Raw genomic sequence first — 18,673 nt, 5'->3', positions numbered from 1 at the left:
CACACAGTTTATCCGTCCTGCTGCAGCAAAATCTCAGAGATAAGGACACACACACATTCCCCTTACCTTCTTTTAATATCCCGATATCACTGCCAACATCTTATGCGTAATTTAAAACTCATTCTTTAACCTTTTACATCTCCCATTAGCAGCCACATCAGCAATCTTTATTGCTCTGTTAAGTAATAAATGATTTACATTTTAACTAAACCTCGTCGCACGTGTGGAGTTTGATCTTTTGGCGTGGAGTAAACCTTCGAGACAAACGTGAGCTTCCTTGTGCAATTGGTGACATGCTGTGTTGTTTGGGCCAGAGAACTCAGCTCCAGGACACACAGTGTGACAACTTACTGAAAGGTGAGTATATTTACCAGATAATACTATCCAATACACAGCCTGAAGATAGTAAGAGACTTGTAACGTTTACTGAATTGCTGTTAAACATCAGTATGTATTAGTTAAGTGCTTCACAGATGTGTTAAAGTGTGAAATCTGTGTCTTCACATGCTGATAGAAGTGCAGTTTCTAAGTCTGTAATTAAATATTTAGCTGTGTACCACTCGTCAAGAGTTCATTTCCTATAATAACAGTACAGCAGGTTTAATAATCATGTCTCCAGTAACAGACAAATTGTAATATTGTGTAAATTGATTAGAAAAGTTATGATAGAGTGTGTGAGTTTTATTTCAGTTGACAATGACATTGTGTTGATGGCAGATGTTGGGCCTTCATCTGGTTGCCTTTTCACTATCATTAGTGTAATTGTTCTCTTTTGTACAGTTATGTGAGTGTGATTAATTAATTAATTACAGTAATTAAAAAGAGACAAAATGCCCAATAAACAAAGTTAAAGATGAATTTGACGGATAGCATTATTATTATTATTATTATTGTTATTATTATTATTGTGGTTGCAGAGTCTCTCTCCACCTCCCTACACTCGTATTTTGAGTTTAATCAATTAATTAATTTATTACAGTAATTAAAAAGAGACAAAACGTCCATTAAACAAAGTTAAAAATTAATTTGACTGATAGCTTTATTATTATGGTTGCAGACTCTCTACCTCTCTAACAGTTAACAATTAATTAATTAATTACAATAATTAAAGAGACAAAATGCCCAATAAACATAGTTGAAGATTAATTTTTACTGATATTATTATTATTATTATTATTATATTTTTATTTTTCCCATTTTCTATAGATTGCAATAATATCGTTATCGTTATTTCTTTTGGCCACAATTATCGTGTAGTGAAAATCTGATATCTTGAGAGCCCTAATCTGAAGTGAATAGAACACTTCATTCTGACTTAGACAAATGAGTGAGTGAGTGAGTGAGTGAGTATTTTCCAAAGTTAAAGCCTTTTGAGTACAAAATGTCCTCTTATTTTTCATTTCAATTAATAACAAGGCATTATGTTTAATAAAGTCATCACAGGTTTTGTCAAATCTGTACATGAAAAGTAACTATATCTGTCAAATAGATGAGGTGGAGAGGTAGAGAGTAGCATATAAAAGAAATAAAGTACCTCAAACTTGTACACAAGTACATGTGCTTAGTTTTGTTACTATACAGTCATACTTTTGCCATGACTTTGGGAACTACTACTAGACTAATAGTCTTAACATTTGATTACTGTATACTCACTATCACAACATTTCTTTGATTCCAGATGCCCTTTGACCTTAGAGACGGCCGCCAAGGGACCAGCATGCCCCCGTCTCCGTCGCCCTCTCCAGGGGGAAGATCAACTCTGGATACTGTGGATATCGTGGTGCTGGTCATCTACTTTCTGCTGATCCTGGCTGTTGGCTTCTGGGTAAGTACGGAGAAACACACAGGTCTCTGTTCTAACACCTTTACCAACCATTTTATCAACAACCATTCAATGACTTTAAAATATCCCCATGGTGTGGTGCCACATTTTGGTACTTGATGGAGCCGTCCCATCACTTAGTTGGGGATCCTGGTGTCTTCTCAGACGTTATGAATCAACATTGTATCTTTAAGAGGTTTCTCGTTTTCCTACCAGTCCATGTGGAGGACAAAGCGCAGCACGGTGGACGGATACTTCCTGGCTGGGAAGAACATGACCTGGTGGCCGGTGAGTCAAACAAACCTGATCATGATGATGATATTACTTTATTGTCGGATCAATATTTCTTGCATCTCAGCAGCTCCATTTGCAAAATTAACACAGACAAAAAATTAAAGACAGCAAACAAGGAAATATACATTTAACATAACATTACAATCACTGCAGACAATATACTCAAGACCCTTCAATGTATGTATTGATCCACGATGGGGCTGCATATTTAATTTTTGGATTGACTGCTGCACAAAAGACATTTGATGGCAACAGTTTGTACTCAATGGTTGGGCTCAGAGACAATGTTGTTAGCCAGCCTAGCCAGTATGTTATTACGGTAGGCTGATTCATAGAATTAGACTGTCAGACTGATTGAAACTGTAGAACTCAGGAGCATTTCAACACTTTAAAAGTTAGATGGAGGCAAAAATGTTCTTCAGTTCAAAGTGAAATACCGAGTCGCTCCTAATTCTGGGTCTCTTATCTATATTTAGGTGGGTGCCTCGCTGTTTGCCAGCAACATTGGCAGTGGACACTTCATCGGCCTGGCAGGGTCAGGAGCTGCAACGGGAATTGGGGCTATCGCATACGAGTGGAATGTAAGAGATTTAATATATATTATGCTCTTAAAGGAACAGTGTGCAGCATTTCGGAGGATCTATTAGCAGAAATGGAATATAATGTTCATAACTATGTTTTCATTAGTGTGTAATCACCTGAAACTAAGAATGTTTTCGTTGGCTTAGAATGAGCCCTTCATATCTACATAGGGAGCGGGTCCTCTTCACAGAGTCCACCATGTTTCTACAGTAGCCCAGAACGGACAAACCAAACACTGACTCTAGAGAGAGACTTTCACGTTTTTATGTTACCTGAAGACCACCGTAGTTCTCTGACACGCTTGTAAAACCGTGGTACCGCCAGCTGCCGTCTGACTTCCGTTGCTCCTAAAGTAGTGTTATTATGGTAAGGACGGCCTCTGAGCGATAGGCGTTACCACGGTTTTGCACTTGGCGGCTCACGTTACCGCAGTCTTGGAAAGGGAGGAGTGAGCGGAGGGGTACTCAGTTGGTTGCAATCTGCAACAACACCACTAAATGTTGCCAAGTCTTTGTACCTTTAAGACGTGCTGATGTAAAAACAAGTTTGATATGTTGAACTTCTGTTTTTTAAAGTGTTCCTATTTGGTGATCAACAGGGCTTACTGATGGTGCTGCTGCTGGGGTGGCTCTTCCTGCCCATTTATATCTCTGCTGGGGTGAGACGTCTACACGTGAAACATCACACATGTACACGTGTGTTCATTAGGGCTGGGCGATATGGAGAAAATCAAATAGCATGATATTTATGACCAAATACCTCAATGTAGATATTATAGGGTTGACTATTTGTGCTTTCACAAAATATTTTAGTCAATGAGATAACTTGTTTTGATAAATAATCATCAGTTATGTGAATATAATGATCTAGTGGGTAAAGGCAAATAATAGAACAGCTTGAACAGAAGAAAGTTCAGAAAAATACATCATTTTACTGTAATGCAGCCTTTAAAATCAGGAAAAGACAACGCTTAGGCCATATTACGATATCGAAAGTCAAACACGATATCTAGTCTCATATCACGATATTGATATATTGCCCAGCCGTAGTGCTCATGCTTTATTTTATTCATTTAATCATCTCTTTAATCAACTCTTTCATCTCCAGGTGATGACCATGCCAGAGTATTTGCAGAGGCGGTTTGGTGGTAGAAGAACGCAGTTATTTATAGCTGTCCTGTCCTTATTTATTTACATCTTTACAAAGATATCGGTATGATTTTTCTCTTGTGTATCTATGTAGTATATTTGTATTTGAAAGCTGTTTTGTGTCATCTTGTATCTACATCACGTGTGTGTGTGTGTGTTTCTGGCCAGGTGGACTTGTACGCTGGTGCTCTGTTCATTCAGCTCGCCTTACAATGGAACATCTACCTCGCTGTGGTGCTGCTGCTATCAATCACTGCTCTCTACACTGTAGCAGGTGACCTCTCTCCTTCCTCCGGTTTTGTCTTTTTTAGGGGGGTGCAGGGGGTATTTAGGGGGGGATAGCAGGTCAACAGTAGAGTGGTGTACATCATCTGAAAGCTGGGAACCTGAAGATTAATTTGAGATGCTGCTCAACACTGTGTGTCAAGTTGTTCTAGTCATAAATCAAAAATAAACATGAAATAATTAATAAATTCAAATAAAGTGTTTAGAACATTATGATAGAAGTATATGATGGTCATCCCCATGCTCTATCATGTCTCATAAGTTGTTGCAGCAATTTTGGGGTTGATACCATTTGTTACACAGATTTGGTGCTCAATTCAACCTTTTTTTACCACTCAAGAATTGATAAAAATGATCAATAATCCCTCCAAAATACCACATTAAGACACCAAGACCTTGAGGAACACCATAGAAAAAACCATGCTGTGATTTGGTTTCAAAAACTTTTGACATTTGGAGATTTCTGCAAGAATTGCATTTTTCAGCGATCGGATGGCGAGCACTTCTGTTGTGTAAACTGCTCAGAAACCCCCTTATTGTCAATCTAGCTAGGAAAGCCATCCATCCTCTGAATGCTCTAGGTCTCTAGTTTGTGGCTGTAAAGTTTCATGAGGCTGTGATTATCCTAGAGGTCACCACAGGTCATTTTATACAATGAGGTCAAGTTTAAAAGAATGGTCTCACTACAATGAAATGGCTACTATGGGGACTAACATCATCACACATGAATACAGTTGGACTCATTGGATCCACAAGAGGTAAAGTGTTTACTGCTGGTTCCGTGTGTCACTGGCTGCTGTGTGTTGTTTCCTACTGTAGGCGGTCTGGCTGCAGTTATCTACACAGATGCTGCTCAAACTGCCATCATGCTGGTGGGCGCTCTCACCCTCATGGGCTTCAGTAAGTCAGATCTGACTGCACACGACACCCTCTTATCACCAGCACGCTATGTTTCAGTTTATCTGACCTTGTTGTCCCCCTTGTTGAGGCTTTGCGGAGGTCGGAGGCTGGGACGCTCTGATGGACGGATACCCCAACGCCATCCCTTCGATACGTGTGCCAAACTCAACCTGTGGCATCCCTCGAGAGGACTCCTTCCACATATTCAGAGACCCGGTGAACTCTGACCTGCCGTGGCCCGGGGTCATCATCGGCATGTCCATCCCCTCCATGTGGTACTGGTGTTCTGATCAGGTACTGTAACAGAAAATAAAACTCTTTGTGTAGCACTTTTCCTCACAAATAAGAGCAAATGAAAGAGCAGAAACTGCCGTGAGTAAAAATGTATGCAAAAATGATATGTAAAAAGCCGTCTTAATTTCTCTTTTAATTTAAACTAGATCAACAGATAATCAAACTAGTTAATAGACTGACCCTTTGACTTATGCAACACGTTTTCATCCCAACTCGTCACATACCGCCGCTTTGTCACCACGCCCCTTGCGGCATCATTTTATTTTCGGCATCAAAACTACTATAGATACTCTTGGCGTCACTTTAGGATTAGGCAACAAAACCACTATAATTAGGTTTAAACTACGTCACCACAACACTTTCTCTGAGCGTTTAATATTGTCGCGCTGTGTCTTATACCGGAGCTAAGGGTGCGGCGGTACTGACCGCCGACGGCCGTGACAAAGCCTCGGTAATTGACGTCCTGGGAATGAGAACAAGCTGACTTATTTCACACGTCAGCAGCTACTACCCCATAATTTCTTATTTTTCTTATGTGAAATACGGATTAAACTGTAAAAGTGTATCGGTGTATCGATACTGTGGAAAATTTCTATTGAAACTATTTCAAATATTCACTATCTATATGTATTGATCCTTCAATATTTTTGACAACACTATTCTCTACATATACTGTGTTATATATTGTAACATTATGTACAAAATGTACATGTTACATACTCCTTTATTTCTATTTTTCTTATATTTCGTTATGCTTTTATATAAGCGCAACTGTAACGTCCCAATTTCCCCCCAGGAGATCAAAAACAAAAAGTATTTCTGATTCTGATCATGTGCTGACAACCCTGATCTGTACAGGGTTAGGTCTCTTACAGGCATATAGGGACCCTGAGTTGCCAACATACATATACAAAATGTATTTTAATTAATTTTACTTTTAAAAAGTCACAAGGTCTTTCATTTATAAAAGATGAAAGTGTAATTTAGTGTTTTTCCATCTTGTTTTTTCTGCTCTACAAAATTCCTCTGAAGTAAAGTATGAAAGCGTTTTCATCTGAAAATCCCCATCTTGATAATTTGGCATGTTTTGCTCCTCAGAGAGGTTAAAAATGCCTTTTATACAATATCAGAGTGATGGTGATAGTTAAAACTATGCAGCCCAAACGTGAGAAGACATGAGACGTTTTAATGAGCATTTCCTGTCTTCTCGGTTCGGCACTTTTATCTGTATTCGTGCACATAAAAACCTTTAACCTTTGATACCTGCACGCTGTGTGATCTCCTTATCCATTCAGATCCTACGGGCCACTATAAAATGTACTTACATGCTGCTGCATATCTTAATTACTGTGGGAGCAATGTGTTTTATTTGTGGTATTTTTTAAGAGAGGAGGTTAAACGTGCTTCAACCGCCTCACAAGGACCAGCAGGCCTGTCTGGTGCTCACATAAAAGGGCAATCTTGTAACTGGAGAGACGTCAGAGAGCAGGTCCAAAGCACATTGGAGCACACAGATTTAAGGCAGTAAACTTTATTAGAAGACTAACGTTTCAACGCCATCAGAGTCAAACCGATCTGAGACTCACATTCTCTTAAATACCCTCCCCTAGTTGGGAACTGATTCAGCATAGGCTGGAAAAAATGAGGAGGGAACAATAAGCTGCATAGGCAGGGTAAACAGGCATACACTGATGAAGACACAGTTGGCGTCGAAACGTCAGTCTTCTAATAAAGTTGAAATCCGTGTGCTCCAGTGTGCTTTGGATTTGTGGTATTTTATGTGTGTAAGGTGTAATATGCATCCAAGCACTAGGGGGTGTGTGTGCTGTAGGCAGAGGCTGACCTCAGGTAGCTCATACAGGCCTCATGCCGGTGACCTCAGGTGCTGCTGATTAGGAGAAACAAACTGTTTTTGACTGAGCTCTGAGGAGTGTGTGTGTGTGTGTGTGTATCAAAGAACATTGTGGGCTGTTTATGTCTCAACCGAGAGATTAAAAGTTATTAGAAGTGACGGGACACAGATGGATTGGTAAATAAACGCCATGTTATAAAGTATTACAGCTTTCACAGCAGTCTCTGGGAGGTAACTGAGTCTGTGATTCTCTGCAGGTGATTGTGCAGCGATCCCTGGCTGCTAAGACCTTAACCCACGCTAAAGGAGGCTCACTCATGGCTGCTTATCTAAAGGTTCTGCCTTTCTTCATCATCATGCTGCCTGGCATGATCAGCAGGATACTTTACACAGGTACAGTATGACATTTTAATTCATCAAGCCAGCAGCTCGGAAAATGTGCTTATTGTGAGGCTAGGGGTGGAGTCAGGTAAAATAGGCCACTTTTTGGTAAATGATTCATAAAACCATCATCAAATGAGCTATGCATGAGACTTAATGATATTTCTATAAATTAGCATGGGTCTCTTAAATATGTATTTGTTAAAAAAATGTTTAAAAGTCAAATCTTTTTTGAATTATTTTAAGTTATTTTAACAGTAAATAAACACTAACTATCGTCTTTGGTGTGCCATAGTGACAACACCATAAATACATTTCATGCAATAAAAAGTTGAACAAAAAATATTTTTTCAGACTTTTTTTGTCCGACATTTTCCGGGGGTTTTTTCCGATCTTTTTTTTCAGACATTTTTCCGATCTTTTTCTTCGGACATTTTTCAGATCTTTTTTTTTCAGACTTTTTTTGTCCGACATTTTTCAGATCTTTTTTTTCGGATCTTTTTTTCAGACATTTTTCAGATCTTTTTTTTCAGACTTTTTTTTCAGACATTTTTCGGATCTTTTTCTTCGGACATTTTTCCGATCTTTTTTTTCAGACATTTTTCCGATCTTTTTCTTTGGACATTTTTCAGATCTTTTTTTTCAGAGTTTTAATGTTCAAAGAGGACCTACAGTATTATGCTTATTTTCAGGAGCATACTTGTATTTTTGTTTTCTACTAGAACATGTTTACATGATTTAATGTTAAAAAAAACTTTATTTTTCTCATACCAGCTTGATTTTAGTGACAAAATATTTTTATTGCACTTTCACATTTAAATAAACACTGCTTTCAGAATCAGGTTTATTTGCCAAGTACATACGTACAAGGAATTTGACTCTGGTTTTATGCATCTCTAAAATAAAAATATAAAAATAAAATTCCTGCTAATGTACAAATTGGTGCTGCACAATGTTGGAAAAAACATTGTAATATTTCTTTACTGCGATATGAAAAAATACAGGAATACTAAATTGTGTAGTCTACATTTCAAAGTTATGACATCAATCTGGTGCACTCTGAGAGCAAAATTAAAAAGCTAGATCTATGAAGAACTTTGCTCTTGTTGGTTGCTGACTGTTAGTTTAGGAAGTGCTTGATTTGATCTGCAGCAGTTTTCTATGAGCAGAACACACATTTTAAAAGGTCAATATTGTAGGCGATCATGTTCATTTAATTGTGGGAAGCAAAAATTTGATTATTTGTGCAGACATAGCAGGTGTTTTGCGAATGTGTTTGATTGATTGAATGTTGTTGTGTAGATGATGTGGCGTGCGCAGACCCTGAGTTGTGTGAACAGATTTGTGGCAACCCAGTGGGTTGTTCAGACACCGCCTACGTCAGACTGGTCATGGAGCTGCTGCCTGCAGGTGAGATCAATGGTTACACCTCCTGTACTGACCTTTGCTCTCTCTCTCTATATATATATGTACTTACAGTCTATTTTATGCCAATTTCTGTGTGTTTTACTTCCCAGGGCTGCGAGGTTTGATGATGGCGGTAATGATTGCTGCCCTCATGTCCTCCCTGACCTCCATCTTCAACAGCGCCAGCACCATTTTCACCATGGATATATGGAAGACTTTCCGGTCCCGTGCATCCGAGTGGGAACTTATGATCGTGGGCAGGTATGTGACCGCGTCTGGACAAGCAGGCATGACCCAAAATATGGTCCTGGTTACAGGGATGTATGCTGTATACTGGTTTAAGCCTACAACAATAACATGTTTTAACATGTTAAAGTTTTCTGAGGAACACTTTCAAAGGCCGACCTGCTGCCTATGGAGGACCACAAGACTCACGTAAATAGTAATAGAGCATTTAATTGATTAATTACTAATTGTACAATAAATATAGGCATTAATAAATGTGTTTGCAAATTAATGTATTAATCTATGAATAAATGGACAAAATTACAAAGTATTTTATTATTTTACATTTTAATCGGAAAAAAAGAAGAATTATGAAAATAATTTACAAATGAATTATTAATCCATCAATAAATAGTTCAAATTAAAAAGGGATTTACAAAAAAAATATATAAAACTATTTAAAAATGCAGTTTAACAAGAGAAATAAATAACTGGATTCACACATTGAATTAAGAATACTGGTTTTAATAAGGCATTTAAAAAGGCGAGGGAAAGCAGTGAAATGCAATTGGGAAAAGAAGTTGCCTTTTTTAATGCCTGATTAAAACCTGTATTCTTAATTCAATTCATCAATCCAGTTATTTATTTCTCTTTTTAAACTGCATTTTGAAATAGTTTTATGGTGTTTTTGTTAATCACTTTTTAATTTGAACTATTTATTGATGGATTAATAATTCATTTGTAAATTATTATCATACTTCTTCTTTTTATTGCCCATTAAAATGTTGAATAATAAAATTCTTTGTAATTTTTATTTATTCATAGATTTATTAATCAATTGGTAAACACATTTATTGTACAATTAGTTATTAATCAGCTAAATTACTATTTACGTGACTCTTGTGGTCCTCCATAGCTGTCCGCGTCTTCCACTGAGGCCTTAAAGGTTAAAGGTTAAAGGCTTATACATTGTGTACAATATTTCACTCCCACTCGGATCATCTACAATTAAAGTATAAACCACGTATGGCATTATAATGCACTTTGGATGAAATCATCCACCACATTGCATATTAAAATATTACTTTCTTTCTGTCATGCTCAGCCAAACCACAACCCCTCTTTCCACATATTCCTAAGTAATGACTTTACCAGATTTTCCTTTCTAGCCAACAGGCACTCAAATCTTCAGCATACCGCGTCTTTGCAGAGCTGCGCTGAATTATTTGGCGTTAAAATATCACCGATGTTGTTTCTATGTGTGTGCTGCAGGGTGTTTGTGCTTGTGCTGGTGGTGGTGTCGGTGCTGTGGATTCCTGTCGTCCAGGCCAGTCAGGGTGGGCAGCTTTTCATCTACATCCAGTCCATCAGCACCTACCTGCAGCCCCCGGTCTCCATCATCTTCATCATGGGCTGCTTCTGGAAGAGGACTAATGAGAAGGTAAGGTGGTACCGCCTCAGGTTGCGTCTCTGATCAAATCATCTTTTATCAAGCATATTATGTATTCATTGAGACGAGGAACAAAAAATGCTGTTAGGGCATATTCAACACATAATACGTTCATATTTATGAGGCAAAATGTGAGAAATCTCTGTTGCGTCTTCAGACCTGTTACTCTTTGGATGATGAAAGCTGCACTGAAACAACCGTAGATAAATGCATGTGTGTGTGTGATCCTTCCTCTATACATCAGGGTGCATTCTGGGGCCTGGCTGTCGGCCTGTCGGTGGGCTGCATCCGCATGTTGTTGGACTTCATTTACCCTGCGCCCCTGTGCTACGAGGAGGACGACCGGCCCGGGGTGCTGAAATACGTCCATTACCTGTACTTCTCCACGTTGCTGTCCTTCATCACCCTGGTTGTGGTGGTCGTAGTCAGCCTGGCGACGGAGGAGCCCAAACCGGAGCAGGTGAGTGAAGCCCCTCAGTCACATCTAAATTTCAGTTGTCAGGCTATTTTCTGTATTATTTAATTTAATTATTTTGCACTCATATTGATTTTGACGAGGTACAGAAAGACCTCCTCTTGGGCCACAGATTCAGATTTTAGAGTTTTCATTGTTAGCAAATCAATATGTTTAGATTCAGCGTTCCTCACCAAAAACATTGTTTGCATAACTAAATACTAAGGCTGTCAATTGATTCAAATATTTAGTCGTGATTAATCGTATGATTGTCCGTAGTTAATCATGATTAATCACAAATTAATCACACATTTTACATCAGCTCAAAATGTGTTTTTGAAGGAGATTTGTCAAGTATTTAATACTGTAATCAACACGGGAGTGGACAAATATGCTGCTTTATGCTAATGTATGTATATATTTATTATTGGAAATCAATTAACACAAAGTTTTGAGCGTTATTTAATCTCCTTTACGACAAGCCGATTCCACTACAACCTCCGAAAGATCGATTGCCTTAATGCTTTAAAGAAATTAGTGGCGTTAAAACAAACGTTAACTTTCATACTAAATACATAAAAGACTTTTCCTTCAATAGAAAAAAATCTGTTTGCAGTCGTCTTCTCTTTCTCTGGCCCGTTGCTACACAAGATACTACACCTACCTTCTAAATCAAATACTTTTTCTTCTACATACTGCAGCTGCCCTTACAAAGTATGTATTGTTGCATGCAGTATGCATACAATTGAGTCTTGAGCTTTGACCCTCTTGCTCATATATCCACTGTGCAGAGGATTGTGGGTCAGAATAGCCAGAAAAGCATGCTGGCTTTCATACTGCAAAATGCGAACAGATGTAGTAGGACATCCTGGTATTTTTGGCATACTGCATTTGACTTACTATGTATCGGGTCATACGCACTGTGCTTTCCAATACCCATACTACCATACTTTATTATGACAGAAAAAAATGTATTATGTCAAATGCAGTATGCCAAAAATACCAGGATGTTCTGTACTACATCTGGCCGCATTTTTCAGCATGAAAGTCTTTCTGGATATTCTGACCCACAATCCTCTGCTCAGCGGATATACAGTATGAGCAAGAGGGTCAAAGTTCAAGATGCAATCTTATGACTAAGTAGTACTGTATGTCCCAATTGTATGCATACTGCATGCAACATTACGTACTTTGTAAGGGCAGCTGCAGTATGTACTAAAAGAAAAACACACCCTAAATCTTTATCTGGCATACTGAATAGTATGATAGTATGAGTATTACTGTTCATTATAACATCGCTCTGTAGCACCACTAGGGGTCAATAACACCTCAGGTTACCTTTAAGGAAAACAGATATTAGTTTACAGTACACTGATTTAAAACTGTGACCTAACTTAGAAAAACATGTCGGCCTATTTTGCTTTTGACTTGCAGTATGAACAGATTGAGGTGTGCATATATACTGACTACAGGAGACTAAATCAGATTTTTTAGATCTTTGGAAGTTAACATTTTGCATGTCTCTCTTTGAACAGATTAGTCGCCTCACCTGGTTCACCAGGTTTGACCCGGTGGAGCCCAAAGAGCAGATCTCCTCAGTGGAGCGGAGCACTAAGAGCTCAGAGGTGATCACTAGTGAGACGGATGAGACCGGAGTCACAGGAAGAGAGCAGGACAGCAGCGACGGAAAAGCATGTCACCACAGGAAAGGTGCGTCTCTGCGTGTCCCGCATTACACTTTTCCATTTGACCATCAATCAGTCAGTCTTTCCAGTGAACGCGCCCTCTCCACTATATTCATTGTTCTCTCTCTCCCTACAGACTCTTCGTCCTCGGTATCCAGCGTCCAGAGCCAGTCCAGGCTGATGTCTGCCCTCTACTGGCTGTGTGGGATGGAGAGGAGGAGGAAGGAGGGAGACGATGATCCTGCGACGCTTCCTGCACCTGAACACGATATCTGTTCTCTGGAGGAAAAGCCACGACTACGACTCATCGTTAACGCCAACCTCCTCATCTGCCTCTCCGTAGCTGCCTTCATCATCGGCTACTGGGGCTGACAGGCAGGTCATGACACTCTCTATGGACACGTGGTGGCTAAAAGGCTGTGTACAGATAGTTTCACTTTCTTCTTGTTTTGGTCCTGAAACAGTAAATTGAGGTATACATCAGTCCGAGACATACGGGTACTTCGCAAAAAAGTCAAGACCGCGCCTCTTTTTGAGGGATAGAAAACTGAAGAGCCCATAGACTTCAATGCAATTTGACGCGTGTTTGGATTGTAATTATGGCAAATTCTTATGCATTCATCTCGTTATACAAAGTTTGTTTTATACACATCCATCTACGACATCTAATACTTATTTTGCAACCTTGCCTGAACCTGAGCGTTCGCGATACCTTAATAAATGAAGGTTGATCGCCGCCGTGTCCCTTCAGTCTTCACCCGTCCGACACAGTGGCCGGATATTGCATCTCTACATATTTGATTGAATCCCGTTAGGCTAGGTGTTGTCTGTAAATAACCATTTAGTTTGAGACGACAGTCTGATGCTGCTATAACGTTAATGTATGACTGTATTACTGCAGTAGCCTCCCACTCAATGTTAACTAGCCATGCTAGTCACTGTCACAAGCATCATTTAGTGATTTTTCCACACTGACAGTGAATATTCACGTATCGTATGAGCCTCAAATCTTAGTGTGGGGGAGCGCAGCGTCGGCAAAGACGCCATGCTGGTCTGGTCTATAGCTTGGAGCCACAAAGCCCCTCTATTATATCTTTTTTAGGACACGGTAGGGGAACAAAGATTTATTGTTGGTGCAACCAACGACACAGCAACTCTTCAGCATAGTGTTATTACTGTTAGTGGTTTGCTTAAAGTAGAAGTTTGTTTCAAATTCTTCTGTTTACTCTGTTACCGTCTATGAGGGACACCGGATTGTTTTCCCCCAAAAGGGGGCGTGGTCACTCGAGACTACTCTGGATGATGTATTGCTGCTATTTCCCTCAAAACACAGTTGCTTGTCATGTTTTACTTGTAAAATAGATTAATGTAGAAATCCATTTCATTTGTAGTACAATTTTACAAACATTGAAAAAGCCTGAAAGAATGCTTATGTCAAATATTTTGATAATAAACACTAAATAACACTTCATTTTACAGGTCTGCAAATTTCATGGTAATTAGATGATGATTAGCAAGTAACCTATTTGAAATTTGTGCCTGATCAGAAGTGTCTTCTATTAGTTTTCCACCTTTGAAGAAGAGCAGCGCACAGCCGCTTCTCAAGCCTAAGGGCCCTATTTTAACCATTATATGCTATTTCAGCATATAATTATTAAATAATGTTTATAATAAAGCAATTTTTGATAAATTTTGAGGTAAATATTGGGATAATATTGGGGTAAATATGTTACTTGCTAATTATCACCTAATTACCATGAAATTTGCAGACCTGTAAAATGAAATGTTGCCGATAAAAACTTTACTTATCCTGTCTTGTAAATTAATTACAGCTGAATAATATACCTAAAGCGGCTGTGACTGACGCAGGCAAAGAAGTCAAAGAAGCTGACAACACTGTAAAATGTTGAATAACCTTTAATTACCAAGATTATTGATGCATTATGTGCAGAAAAGCCAACATAAAAATGCTGAGAAGAAATAAAAAAAAAAAAAACATAATCAAAGAGCTGAAAAAAACACCCCCAACAAGGTAAAACTCATCAGCCGTAGTAAAAAAAATTATACACAAAGAAGAATTTGGCTGTATTTGGTCGTAGCTTTGAGCTTTGAGTGATCAGTTACAAGCTATTAAAAATACATTTATCACAATAAATCTGTTAGAAAAAATCCCTTTTAATGATAAAAGCTAATATTTGAGCTTTAAAGCCATTTGGAATCAACTAAAATTCAGATTGAAAATAAAATAAAAAATCTACCCCACTGGATTACTAGAAGGAAAACTACCTGAAATACCAAAAACTTACAGCACGGCTGTGGAGAGGACACCACTGGAAGACAACTGCACTTTATATTGCACAAAATATTTGGTCATTAACAACCACAACAGAAGCCGAGCAGCTCTGAAATTCTCATTAAATTACCTTTTGGCCCGTTTCTTTGGTCCTTTACACAAGCTGAACGTTGCATTTAGATCATCAGCGGCTGGCTAACACTCCGATATATCTCCACACAACTCTGCTGAATTAAAAAAATACTAGTTGTTGAGTCTATGTGGTGTTAAAACCAGATTCACAGATTTCCAAAAATAGCAAGATTTAAAAAACAAAAGCTTAGCACCCGTTGAGTTCAGCTGCTATGTGCTCAGGTTATATAATATATTTAAGTCCCATTAGCCTCGAGGCTAAGCACGGCTCTGCAGTCCAATCTTAAAATACCCAGCAGTATATAGAACAAAGGGAGTTTGATATGAAGTCTAATAGCTGGACCAGGAGTTTTGAGGTTTCTGGTTTGAGTCTCAGCAGAAACAGAAGAAAAGGCAGTCTGGCATCATGTGCGTGGAGTGTGAGGAGCTGATGCGTTTTTACCTTCTCTGATATTTGATTCTAAACACTCAAATCTGTTGCGTGGACCCGGAGGATTTCAATGACTGTGATGCCTCTGGTTTTTTTTTTTTTCACAGAGCGGTGAACTCCGTCTGGATCTGAGGGTCTAGGGACGGGTCTGTGGTGGCGGTGGCGGCGACGGGCTCTTGACCAGCAGAGCTCTCCCCTTGTTGGTCCGCAATCACCTCCGGGATGAGGGCTCGTCCAAGCCCCTTTAGGAACAGGGTTCCGTCTGTGCGGGACAGTTAAAGAGGGACGGATCAGCAAAATAAAAAACACTTTATAGACACGCCTTGAAGTTGAGCTCAAGCACACACACGTGGTTTCAAACTGGGGAGCGCACACGCCACCTTTGCACACTCAGTAAGACACCAAGGATTGATCTTTATATTAAAGTGTAACATCTGTAGTTTTCCCATGTTTCTGTGTCCAATAGCGACAACAATTTCTGAACTTGGTCCAGTATTGAGGGAGAGCACATGATGTGAGGGCAAGTGAGCAGCGTCAATTAAGGATGTACAGATCCTACTATTTCAGTCCCGATACAGATACCTGGGCTTTGGGTATCGATCAATACTGAGTACCGATCCGATACCAGTGTTTAATTAATAAGCTGTATGCCTCACTGTGTGGAAGTGACTGGGATCATTCTCTTATGTGTAAGGAAACATCGGGCTTTGACTTAAACATCGCTTTTCTAACTTTGTAAAACAAAATGTAACAAATAAATACGTAGATATAAATTTACTGAATTATTTATTATTAAAATAAATAAAATAATAATGTAATAATAAAAAAAATCTTCAAAATTAACAGGAATTACTTTTTAATGCAGCAACAAATTGGTCAAAATCTAAACAGGAATTAAAATTCCAGTCTATACTTTAGTATATAAACTAGGGACGCACCGATACTGGATTGGATGTCGGTGACAATGGGGCTGTTCTATTAAATTCAGTGCTATGTTTATATACTATAGTCGAGCCTGATGTTGCCTTACACATAATAGAATGATACCAGTCACGTCCACACAGTGAGGCATACAGCTTATTGATTAAACACTGGTATCAGGTTGATTCGGTATCGGCTGATACCTAAAGCCCAGCTATCGGGACTGAAAAAGTGAAATAGTCCACCATATCGCCCCGTCGGTGTTTATTCCACAATAATGACCCGCTAGCTGTACATTATCCCACTTATTACACGGCTACTTACTTAGGAAATCAATAATTTGACATAAAAATGGTCCTCCAGAGTCTGACATCAGACCTGCGCCCATAGCAACGGTCTGTTATACATAGCAACGGTCTGCTATGAAGAAATAACAGACCGTAGAACCCCGTGATTGACCAATCAGAATCGTGTATTCAACAAAGCCATGTAATAAGCACTTTTAATGGAAATAAATGACGGTGCCAACTTTCCCCAATAGCACCATATTGCAGCCCGTGAGCAACTGCCGTCTACAGCGTTCTCCCTCAGTACTGGACCAGTTTCACAAATCGTTGTCGTGATTAGTCAGACACAAAAACATGGGAAAACAGGGTTGAAAAATGACGAAGATACCCTTTAAGTCTAGTCAATATTAAAATTAAAGTACCAGTTAAGTACCGTTTAGAGGTGGAGGCAGTTATCGGAGAGTATTCTTGTTGTGTTAATCGTTAAATATGACAAATTTTCTCCATAGATCTGTCCAGAATAGCAGCACACGCTCAGTTTAAAATAGGTTTAGTGTTGTTTAGGGGCGGGTTAGTTATCACAGAAAACTGTTAGCAGGCAAAAGCTATCCAACCTCAGCGACGGGGATGGAGTGGGAGTCACAAGCATGTTAGTTTAGCTGTGCAGCAGGGTTAAAGTGCAGGACAAATGCATACTAATATACATTAATGTATATGTATACAGTATGTGCACAGCAACACACACATGCAGTTGAACACAGAAGCGACGCTAAAACACATCAGCCAGTCAGATCCTTACCATTACCTGCCTTGCAAAGCTCATCTTACAGGCAGACCAGCAGCTCAGACATCTGTAATATTTACACATTTCCTGTCATGCATTTGTCAGATCACCACAGTTTACATTTAGAGTGTGAGGAACTATGACACACAGTGAAACCAAAAGCCAGAAAGCTAAATACAGCAATGCCCCGAGAGGAGGCTGAAATCACTCTAATACTGAACACAGTATCAGCGGACGACCAGCGAGTGATTTCAGTCAAGAAGAATGTTAAACATCACCAAAGACGTGCTCATGTTGATGTTTCATGTACTTTCATCATGTACTGTGGTTATTAATACATACATATTATACATTAAAATGCTGCAACAGTTACATAGACAGTAAACGCCTTTATTTCAATGGTGGAATATACATTTTCTAAAGTACTGTTTTTAAGTATAATTTTGAGATATTTTACTTGAGTATTTCCATTTTATGTTACTTTATACTTCTTCTCTACTACAATTAAGAGGCAAACATTGTAGGTCATACTCCACCACATTTATCTGACAACTTTAGTGACTAGTTACTTTGCAGATTCAGACTGATAATAAAAAATATGACCAACCAATAAATGATTATATAAAGTAATTAAAATTAGCTCCACTTTCATCAGCTGCAATATTAAAGTGATGAACACATTAATGCATCAATAATTATTATCCAATTATATAATATATATTATTCTGCATAATGAGTACATTTACTTTTAGTACTTTAAGTATATTTTGATGCTAATACTTTGATGTACCTTTACTTAAATACAAATTTTAATGCAGGACTTTTATTTGTAACTTGTTGAGTATTTCTACACTGTAGTATTGCTGTATTTACTTAAGTAAGTGAGTACTTCCTTCACCCCTGTCAAATATTGTACTTTTTTCTCCACTACATTTATTTTACAGCTATAGATACTTTGCAGATTATTATTATTATATAAAATTATGACAAACTACTAAAAGGTTAAACAACTCAACAGTAAATGAAGCAATTAATTAGCCGACCAGC

General features: G+C 38.6%; 2 protein-coding genes across 7 annotated transcripts in view; one reads left to right on the top strand and one right to left on the bottom strand.

The window, feature by feature from the left end:
* The first annotated feature begins 241 nt into the window (after positions 1-241).
* On the top strand, positions 242-15,934 carry slc5a11 (solute carrier family 5 member 11). 2 transcript variants are annotated; one of them, XM_037792004.1, is made up of 17 exons: positions 242-357; positions 1,679-1,825; positions 2,039-2,110; positions 2,593-2,697; positions 3,297-3,356; positions 3,806-3,910; positions 4,015-4,120; positions 4,951-5,031; positions 5,120-5,325; positions 7,435-7,570; positions 8,861-8,968; positions 9,076-9,226; positions 10,463-10,631; positions 10,885-11,100; positions 12,630-12,804; positions 12,916-13,154; positions 15,742-15,934. In XM_037792004.1, the coding sequence occupies exons 2-16, from the start codon at positions 1,679-1,681 to the stop codon at positions 13,149-13,151; spliced, it is 2,073 nt and encodes a 690-aa protein (XP_037647932.1). In that variant the 5' UTR covers positions 242-357; the 3' UTR covers positions 13,152-13,154; positions 15,742-15,934. The 2 variants fall into 2 exon arrangements, with proteins under 2 accessions (XP_037647932.1, XP_037647933.1); XM_037792005.1 differs by having other exon boundaries at positions 12,916-13,158.
* arhgap17b (Rho GTPase activating protein 17b) overlaps positions 14,679-18,673 on the bottom strand; it is a 33,574-nt gene continuing 29,579 nt past the window's right edge. For 2 of the 5 annotated variants that reach the window (XM_037791998.1, XM_037792002.1), the window contains one exon: positions 14,679-15,896. In XM_037791998.1, the coding sequence (XP_037647926.1) occupies positions 15,736-15,896 (161 nt within the window). In that variant the 3' untranslated portion in view covers positions 14,679-15,735. Of the gene's footprint in view, positions 15,897-17,641; positions 17,694-18,673 lie in introns of all 5 variants that reach the window. The other 3 variants (XM_037791999.1, XM_037792000.1, XM_037792001.1) reach the window with 3 other exon arrangements.

Source organism: Sebastes umbrosus, chromosome 14 (assembly GCF_015220745.1).
Source record: "Sebastes umbrosus isolate fSebUmb1 chromosome 14, fSebUmb1.pri, whole genome shotgun sequence".
Classification (NCBI taxonomy): Eukaryota; Metazoa; Chordata; class Actinopteri; order Perciformes; family Sebastidae; genus Sebastes; species Sebastes umbrosus.
This window is presented reverse-complemented; position numbering and strand designations above follow the sequence as displayed.

Excerpts from the sequence above, each read along its gene's own strand:
- slc5a11 (XM_037792004.1), top strand. The coding sequence starts at position 1,679 with ATGCCCTTTGACCTTAGAGACGGCCGCCAAGGGACCAGCATGCCCCCG. Across the intron at positions 9,227-10,462 it reads GAACTTATGATCGTGGGCAG|GGTGTTTGTGCTTGTGCTGG; the intron begins GTATGTGACCGC and ends TGTGTGCTGCAG. Across the intron at positions 10,632-10,884 it reads GGAAGAGGACTAATGAGAAG|GGTGCATTCTGGGGCCTGGC; the intron begins GTAAGGTGGTAC and ends TCTATACATCAG.